The 10024-nt window shown below is 39.9% G+C and overlaps 1 protein-coding gene across 2 annotated transcripts; it reads left to right on the forward strand.

Moving 5' to 3' along the window:
* The first annotated feature begins 230 nt into the window (after nucleotides 1-230).
* Nucleotides 231-6939, forward strand: LOC115788985 (alpha-N-acetylgalactosaminide alpha-2,6-sialyltransferase 6-like). 2 transcript variants are annotated; one of them, XM_030742125.1, is made up of 6 exons: nucleotides 231-360; nucleotides 731-803; nucleotides 3815-4012; nucleotides 4970-5382; nucleotides 5475-5582; nucleotides 5672-6937. In XM_030742125.1, the coding sequence occupies exons 2-6, from the start codon at nucleotides 780-782 to the stop codon at nucleotides 5856-5858; spliced, it is 930 nt and encodes a 309-aa protein (XP_030597985.1). In that variant the 5' UTR covers nucleotides 231-360; nucleotides 731-779; the 3' UTR covers nucleotides 5859-6937. The 2 variants fall into 2 exon arrangements, with proteins under 2 accessions (XP_030597985.1, XP_030597986.1); XM_030742126.1 differs by lacking the exon at nucleotides 231-360 and adding an exon at nucleotides 391-476 and having other exon boundaries at nucleotides 5672-6939.
* The last annotated feature ends 3085 nt before the right edge of the window (nucleotides 6940-10024 follow it).

The following is a 10024-nucleotide window of genomic DNA, read 5'->3' on the forward strand; positions in this document are numbered from 1 at the left end:
CTATAAAACTATAAAAACTCCCATGATGACGGGATAGAAGACTTCAGAAAAGCGTCTGTTCCTGCAGTGTTGAATTCTGTAGAATTAAAATCGGGGAATCGTTCTTCAATGCGTGGGACGGAAGTTGGCGGTTAAAACAGGGGTTAAAAATGCTGTGCATGACCCTGAACACTGCTGTAGGAAAACTTGTTTATGAGCTGAGGAAAGCGCTTCTGCAGCTGCAGCTGCGCTCGCTGCGCTGCACACGCGCAGGCAGATGAGAGGCGGACGGGGGTGATGACGTCAGCAAATGGTGCAGGAAGATGGGGGACGAGAGAGATGAAGGAGAACATAAACCGAGGCCAAACAGACCATGAAAAGGTAAAAACCCGCATATGTGCGGGCGCACGTTAACGCGCTTTCACCCGTCGACTTAATTAATATGTTAATACCATTAACGGGATGTTGCTTTTTAGGAAAGCCTCTGGAGCTCAGCGGTAAGCGGGCGGGTGCTCAAGATGGTGCAGTTATATCAAAATATGTGATGCAATTGCCTTCCTTTTGTACCCTTACAACATTTGATAAATGTAAAATAAAGTGAACCAAGCTTTTATTTCTAACCCGGCCAGGATATAAGCTGTACTCCTGTTGATACATGGCTATGTACTTGATGATATCATAAATGACGCGGTTTAAATGAAGTGAGAATTTCCGTTTATGCTCACTACAGTGCACCTGTTCATGTCTGCAGGTATGATGACAGACAGTCGCAGTCCGTGTGCTGGAACTGATCAGACAGTATGGGGCTCAGGCTGGGTGGCAAGGTAAGACCGCGAGAGGGTGAGGCTCCAGATATCTTGCCCTTAATTATTGGCTGCAGTGGTTATCACTGTGGACTCACAGCTAGAAGGTTCCCTGTCATAAGGAGACGAAGATGGCATGCTCTCCCTAAGGCTGAATAGTGATTAGAACTTGGATGTAGGTGTGTTTGTAAAATCTTTGTTGGCCCTGTGATGGACTGGCAGCATGTTCAGGGTGCAATTTCTGTTTAAAACTTCCACATTTCTTCCTAATAATGTCTCTGCTTGAAAAAAAAAGTTTCCCAGATCTTTTTATTTGAATAAAACCGCTACTACCACACTGTAAACAGTGTAAACGTAAATGCTACAAATTGTGTACATTAAAACCTGGTTAAATAGCTCCAAGCTGCACTGTTGTACACCATGTTGGTACCTGTTGCAACCTGTCGCAAAAACACATCATTTGTTCCCATTCCTTTAGTTGTGTCATGGTCCCGGGTTGTTTAACACAGTGTTTCAGAGTTCAAGGAATTTATATTTTTTTTATTTATTTATGTTTGATTCCTGCTTCGCTTAGTGTTCATATTTTCTTCACATATTCCCTTTCATGTATTTAGGTCCATTATTAGTTCCTGGTTCTATTAGAATTTAGTTCTTCCCTCAGTGTTTCTTGTTCCATCCTCTTGTCAGTTATCCCACATTAAGGATTCATGTCTGTGTTTCCCTATTTTTTTTTATCTCATATTACTTCCTTCTTTATTTATGATAGCTGTCCCGTGTGCCTTGGTCTTAGTTTCACTTCCTCTTGTCTCGTCAAAACTATAAAAACTCTCATGATGACGGGATGGACAATTCCAGAAATGCACCTGTCCCTGCGGTGTTTACTTTTCTATGGCCAAAATAGGAGGACTGTGCTTCAATGGGTGGGATGGAAGTGAGCGAGGACAAAGGTTAAAAATGCTGTGCAGGATCACACAAAGCGGGGCACCTCATCGCCCTGAACACTGCTGTAGAAACACTTCTTTATGAGCCGAGGAAAGCGTGGCTGCAGCTGCGGGAACATTTAGGGCCAAATTTACATACTACCTGCAGTGGTGCAAACCTTCTTTTGAAGTTAAAAAGGCTGCTGGATTTACTAAAGAGGCACCGTGTCAGTTTTGTCACTAAGTTGTGAACAGGAGTATTTTTGCAGCCGGCCTTATGACACATATATTTGTAAGAGTTTCCCTTTCAGGAGGAGACTAGTCACACAAATGTGAATTACAAAGTCTGTGGCACACAATTTACTGCAAATTGCACGAAATCTAACGCAGAGAAAATCATGTGTTGTGTCTGTTGTGGTTATGATAGCTGCTAATAGGAGTGCCTATTTTTAGGATGAGATGTTACCAGAATGAGTGCGTAATCTGCCCTTTGCGTGGTTGGCTCAAAGTTGTGAAGAAGAGTTATCCCTTAAATCGAAAGCATATTGATCCTCCTTCAGCCTCCGCTCACTTATCTGAGCTGCCTCACTGTTTTCAGATGTATAAAACTTGAGCTTACACTGGATCATTTTGGTTAACAGGCCTACCACTCTCTCCCCCGCTCTCCCTCCTCGGGTCTGCTGATTTTTCCGCTGCTCTTGGCAGATTGCTGGTTATTACTGAAGTAAACTGCCTGCATCTTTTAAATAAATTATATTGTACTGTGAGTAGATCACCCTGCGAATTATGGCATCACAATACGTTGCCTCACTTAGTAAATCTGTCCCATGCCTATAAAATTAAATACATCTTATTTCCTTATATTTACCTGCTGTGATCCAATGGAACTCCTTTCCTCCTCTGTGTTCAGGATTTCTGTACCTGCAGTAAAATATCCTCCATCCATCACTGATCCCAGCTGACCTGAAGAGGTCATATAAATCTATGTTTTTCATGCCAGGAAACAACTCGGCAAGAAGTGGTTTTTATTCCAGCAGTGTGATGTTCAGAGTTCAGCTGTGTGTTTAACAGTTTGTTGTTAAAAATCTCAAATTAATTTGTTCATGGACTTTGTTGGACCTTTTTCCACCAGTAAAGGTCTGTAAAATCCACAGGCCATGACAAATTAAATGGAAAATGGAAAGATAACACAGTTCAACAGGCATAAAATAGTAGTTTTGCACCAATAAAGTGATTTTAGCCGAAAACGCGGCATATCGGCATGGTGTGCAGGGTATCCTCAGGAAACTGGATAAATAAAGAACATATAAAACTCACTTTGCCAGAAAGTGATTGCAGCTTCTACCTTGTGACTGAAATGTTCTAAATGACTTGATATCATTCACGAGAGATATGTTTGACAGATTCTAGGCCAGCAAGTCATTTGCAACAGTTTAAATACTGGCAGTCATTTTTTGGCACGACGCCGGCTGCGATTCTCAGACTTTATGCCGATGATGCAGCGGTCAGCCAGTCAGCCAGTGGCCGCTATTCTCCGAGGGTAAGCAGGTAAGTTTTGAGGGTCAGCCTCATTAGCTTCTACCGCTCTGTTAACAGTTTGTTTGTACACAAGAAACAGCTTTTGCCTCACTCTGCATATATACAAATATGCCAGTAGGGGGTACTAAAAGATTTCCCTCTCTCTCTCTCTCTTTACACTGTGTATGATTTAGGTCTACACAGATATTTTTATCAGGCCACTTAAAGCTCACCTTCAATTCCAAAATAATGTAGTAAAAGTTACTTTCACTACAGCTTGTGTATTTACCCAGTGTGAAGCCCAGATAAGGTGGACAGTTTTATTTTTCTTAACATTTAATAATCCTGTTCTCACACACCGTGGCTTTCAGTGTCCTTTATTAATCAAATAAAATATAAAAACAAACAACAAAGCTGATATATATAATTTCCTGTGTACAAACAAACTTCACAGAAAGGTAGTAGCTAATGAGGCTTACCCTCTAAACACATGTGCTTACCATCTCAGAATAGCGGCCAGTGCTCACCTCAAATTTGTATTTATATTTAGTAAATATACTTTATTATATTCTGGCACTGGTTTTTATTCTGCAGGGACAACAGAGCCACAGGATGGTGATATTTGCTGCCATCCTCATCCTGATGACGCTCTTCATCTTATACAGCTCCAACAACAGCAACATTGACGCTGTCTACGCTCCTTTCCATGTGGTTACAAATCATGCCGTCAAAGTCACAGATCTGAGGAAATGGACAGGAAGAGAGGGCTATGTGCCAGTTTATGGGAACAAAGTAGGTTGTACACAAATACCGAAACACTCATATGCATGTAAAAATTTTTGTTTTATCCTAAATACCCATGAAGGTTTGGAGATGCAGGGGAGAGACAGTGCATCAAATGCTGATGCAGTAATTTACGAATTTGTATTTTGGCATCCATCAGTAACGAAAAAAAAATATTGTTGCTTTTGATTGATGGTTGAATGGGCAACCTAACAACGTGGAACTAAGCTCCAGGAGTACTTTCAGTGGCAGACTGGCTGTATAAATTGTATGCTTTTAGCTACAATATCCATTGACACTCATGGAAGCATCCGGTCTGATCCCTTTCCTCTTTCTGTGCAGACATGCATTTTCTATCTGCTTCACACATAATGTTAGATGAAGTCTCTGAAGGCAATATATGATCAAAGGAAAGGTAGCGAAGAGAGAGAATTAAAAGAAAGAGATACAGCTAAATGGTGAAGTGTCATCCAAAGACCAGGTCAGTCAAAAAGACTAAGCAGACAAACTAATCTGAGTGTATTGTGATATTGTAAAATGATGTATATTAATAACACATGTAATATGTTAAAAATTGTATAAATGTTCTTTTTGGACATCTTAGGATTCAGACTTTCTACCACTTCTCTTTACTCTTATTTTTAGTTTAATTAATTTTAGTTGTTAAGCGTTTTCCTCATTAACTTGTGGACAGATGCATTGAAATTATCCTAGGCATGGCTAATAATGAACCTACACACATTTAAATGACCCATGTTGCTGAAATCAGCCATATTAACTTAACTGGATTTAGTACTTAATTTCTAACCAGCTTTGTTAACTCAACTGTTTAACTCAGATAATGTAGACTTTAGGATTAAAATTTAGCTTTTAAGATAAGCCTGTAGGCTTGTATTTATACACCACTGCTACTGACAGTTATTATTTTAATAGACTGACTTTCAAGCTCTTGTCCCCCCTTCTCAGAGCATGACCATGCACTGTCATGACTGTGCATTGGTGACGAGCTCCAGCCATGTTTTGGGTAGTCGAGCGGGAGATGAGATCGACCGCACTGAGTGTGTAATCCGCATGAACGACGCCCCTACAACGGGGTATGAATCTGATGTCGGGAACCGGACCACTCTGAGGGTTGTAGCCCACTCCAGCGTGTTCAGGGTGGTCCGAAGGCCAAGTGAGTTCCTACGACGTACAGACAGCCAGCCTGTGATTGTTTTCTGGGGACCCCCAAACAAGATTGGGAAAGATGCCAAAGGAACCTTGTACAGATTGATCCAGAGAGTCAGCATGACCTACAGAGACTTCTCTTCTTTCACTGTCACACCGAACAAGATGCGCAGATTTGACAGCCTGTTCCAGAGAGAGACAGGACGTGACAGGTGAGTATTAAAATGTTAAATCACCTCTTTTAATAAATGTGTCATTCATAAACTCACAAACTCTCCAATTTGTTTGTTTTTTTTCTGCTTAGACAAAAGTCTCACTCGTGGTTGAGCACAGGCTGGTTCACAATGGTCATAGCCATTGAGATATGTGATAACATCAAAGTATATGGGATGGTTCCACCCAATCACTGTGGGTGAGTGTAACAGTGTACTTCAATCCAGTATTAAAAATTACAGGGACATTAAACATTTAACCAGCAAGGAAATCCGTGTCTTTTTCCAGAAGAAAATCTGGATCCAAGAAGATGCCATACCACTACTACAAACCCAGGGGGGGTGATGAATGTGTAACATACATCCAGCACGAGAGCAGCCGAAGAGGAAACCACCATCGCTTTATTACAGAGAAACAGGTGTTTGCACGCTGGGCAAAGCAGTACAACATCAGCTTCACTCATCCCAAATGGTAAAAGGACATTTGTGAAGACATTTCTCTGCAATTCCAGAAGCATGAATGAGCAATATCGGCTGGATTTTACTGGAACTTCTCCAAACGAGACCTTAAAAAACACAGACTAACTGTGAAGGCTAACTGTGAAGGCTAACTGTGAAGGCTAACTGTGAAGGCTAACTGTGATGTCTATTTTCAGGAACTGACATATCACACAAGGATGAAAAACCTAATATCAGACCACATCTCTGAGTAGATGCATGGGAATGTTTTATTTTTTAAAAGAGTGCTAAAATTCCATTTTGACCCTTTTCTTAAAATATATCATATATTCCACATAGATGTGTGGGAACCATATGAGAGCTTTTTTTTTTGTAAATAGAAAATGAATTTAAAAAGATTTTTTACATGTTTATTTTTTTTATTATATATTGAAAAAAGAAGTTATGTTTCTCATGCTGAAGGGGGATCAGCAGTCACTTCTAATTAGCTATAAGTGGCTTATAAAATATACTCCATAGCTCTGATCTGTTCACTACACCATAAGCAGTAAATCCCTAATGGGGTGTACAAATAATCTATTTTAGGGCCTTACAATACAGTATAAACAGTGAGAGGAGAGGTTCAAGCAACCATAAAATACTTTGTCAGCATCTTAACTGGACAAAAAAAATTGTGTCTACATAGAAACACATTGTTTCAACTCTTAACACAAAGCAAACTTAATCCATGTCTGAATCTGGCAGTTTTTATGAAATTCATGAGACAATCTGACCTATCGTTTATCGTCAGTTTATTATATAATGCAGTTTTTATACTCTCTTCGATGACGAGTACAGCAAACATTCATTTCACTTAACAGACAAACATGCAGACAACATGCTACCAAGACCATATTAGAGCATCAAAAATGAGGGAGTGTGAGGAGCTACTGATGTACAGTCTGAGCAAAGGATTCATATGTGTTTCTCTCTGATATCAGCAATATATTTTCTACAATATAGTGCCAGCTGAAAGATTACTACCATGTCTTTCATCCACAGTATGCATCATGGTCTTGTTCTTTTCTGACTGCATGAAATAAAGTGAAATTTCAGCAGAGAAGGGTCCTGCTTCCTAAAAGATGATGAGTAATTATTATTTTTAAGAATCACTGCACTGCTATCTCTGTGCATGAAATGTGATGACAGAAGCCTGAACTATTTTCTTTAAATTTAGTTAAAAAAAAAAGAAAAGAAAATACATAAATCATAGCGACTGCTGAAGACTAAGTTGCCTACTAAATGTACTGCGGTAACAGACTGAAATAGTTTTATATATCCAAATTTGTAGAACACAACACAGAGGGCGGCAGCTCAAACTGCAGTTTTAGGGATTTGGCTTTATATGTAACAGAGTACAATACAAAAAATTCTAAATGTTGCTTCAGCAGCTTCTTTAAAAGGTTAGCAAATGAATATTATAATCATCATCAAGGATTTAGTGTGGGGCTGCTATATTTGCACCACCTGTATCTAAATATGCCAATACACAAAGAGGTACCAAAAAGTCTTAAGCCAGTTTAAACCTGAGACAGGTAATGAAATGTTAATGTAAGAGGAAGCTACCTGTGAAATTCATTGCAACTAAAATATAATTCCATCCGGTGGACAGTCCTGTGGTCTCGTACAAGAAAAGCTTCATGTTTGTGGAAAAGCAGATTCAAATTCAGAAGGTTGATGACTTTATGTGCCCATTCTGCTCTCTACATGGTTTTTCATGAAAAAAAACACCAGCTCAAGCATGTGAACAGTATTTGTGTTTTAATAATAATTTGTGGAGCCTTGTAGAAACAGAGAGAATGAAGACTAGGCAACATCATTAACATATATTATTGATTTCTTATAGAACACAATGCAAAAAATTTAAAAAATCCAGTTATGATAATAAACAGCTTTGCAGTAAATGCCAGTTGGATGATTTATCTGCTAATATTTGACTAACTCTTTAATGAACCACTGGAAACATCTGAAAAGCCAGCTGTGATCTTTAGTCTCAGCGTTAATTAGGCAGAGCCTCGAGCACAGGTGCACCAGAGCAACACTCCCCACTTTTCTTTCTTCCAAGTGAGGAAATAAAATATTCAGTTAGCTTAACTGGTTGAAATACAATTTTGACTTTAAGTGTATTTCATGCAAGAAAGTCAATAAAAACAAAGAGACTGGTAAAAGCTGTCATCGTGGTATCTAGGGCCAGATTTACTAAAGGTCTGCACCAGCACAAAGACCTCTTTTGGTGTCAGAAAGCTACTGTTGCGGTCTGTTTTGTGACTGGAAGCTACGGGGCAAGTTAGCGTGATGATGAATCCTGAAATATGTGCCCAGGGGAGTGGAAAGTTCTTTGGGTGATCTGCCAACAGTGGGCTAATTTTTATACAAAGATGTAATCAGTTCATTTCAGTAATTACCTATTGAGAGCATCGCAAAAACATACAGACCTGAAGAGGGAGCGTGAGAGAGCGAGTGATGTCCTAACAGTGTAAGGTTTTATGTTTTTAGTCAATCTGGCCTGGGGACATAGTTATTTTTGCAGTTGACCTCATTGCATATATATTTGTAGGAGTTTCCCTTTCAGAGAGCCACAGGGGAGCCACCATAGAAGATGCATGCAGGTAACCATGCAATTTTTTTAAAGTGAGCCAATGGATTTGCAGTCTTTTGAATTTTTTTTTTTTTCAAATTATAGAAATTGCCCCATAATGAACACAGATGCAGTCATACAGCTCTGCAACACCACAGATCACTTTCATGTCATTTGTTTTTCTTCTTCTTTCAGCTCTGTCCTATACAATATTGAAATGTCTGTCAAAATGCAACACTTGGACTCGGAAAGATTGGAAATGCCTTAGATTTGTGTGTGACTCTTACAGTGGATAATACTGGCTTTAATAAATCCTAGCATTACGTGGCACACAGAAAAAAACAATGGTAATGTACATGTTTACGTATGTGACACAGTTATTATGTAACTTCAATACACAGACAGGTCAGGATCTGCTGGTAAATGATATGTGTTCTTCTGCACACTGTCCAGGTCAGCTGCAACACAGATTTCAGGACTACATGGTGGAAAGGTTTGTAATAAAGCAGCCCTCAGCTGTCAGATATATCTGTAACTTTCACTTTTACACTGTGAAAAGCAGTAGAATTCAAAATTCACCAGAGAATAAGTGAAAGAGGGAGATGGCATCAATGTTATAGAGTACATGAGCAACTATCCCACAGGAAAGAATGAAAAGGAAAGAAGACACTGCCAGGGATAAGAGAGCTTTAAGCAATAACAAAGTAACAAAGATGGTCAGATAGACAAGCATTTGATCACTTTTGCTTAACTATAGTTGAATAATGTACACTATATTGCCAAAAGTATTCACTTACCCTTCCAAGTCATTGAATGCAGGGGCTCCAGTCACTTCCACATCTGCAGGTGTATAAACCAAGCACCAAGCATGCAGACTGCTTCTACAAACATTTGTGAAAGAATGGGTCGCTCTCAGCTCAGTGAGTTCCAGTGTGGTACCGTGATAGGATGCCACCTGTGCAACGAGTCCAGTCGTGAAATTTTCTTACAAAGTAAAAGCCTTACATCACCAAGCACAATGCAAAGTGTTAGATGCAGTGGTGTAAAGCACACCACCACTGGACTCTAGAGCAGTGGAAATGTGTTCTCTAGATTGATGAATCACACTTCTCTGTCTGGCAATTTGATGAATGAGTCTGGGCTTGGTATAAGAACGGTACTTGTCTGGCTGCACTGTGCCAAGTGTAAAGTTTGGTGGAGGGGGGATTATGGTGTGGGGTTGTTTTCAGGAGTTGGGCTTGGCCCCTTAGTTCCAGTGAAAGGAACTCTTAATGCTTCAGCATACAAAGACTTTTTGGACAATTTCATGCTCCTAACTTTGTGGGAATAGTTTGGGGATGGCCCCTTCCTGTTCCAACATGACTGCACACCAGTGCACAAAGCAGGACCATAAAGACATGGATGAGCGAGTTTGGTGTGGAAGAGCTTGACTGGCCTGCACAGAGTCCTGACCTCAACCCGATAAAACACCTTTGGGATGAATTAGAGTGGAGACTGTGAGCCAGGCCTTCTGGTCCAACATCAGTCTCTGACCTCACAAATGAGCTTCTGGAAGAACAGTCAAAA

The sequence above is a fragment of the Archocentrus centrarchus genome, chromosome 12 (assembly GCF_007364275.1).
Source record: "Archocentrus centrarchus isolate MPI-CPG fArcCen1 chromosome 12, fArcCen1, whole genome shotgun sequence".
Lineage (NCBI taxonomy): Eukaryota > Metazoa > Chordata > Actinopteri > Cichliformes > Cichlidae > Archocentrus > Archocentrus centrarchus.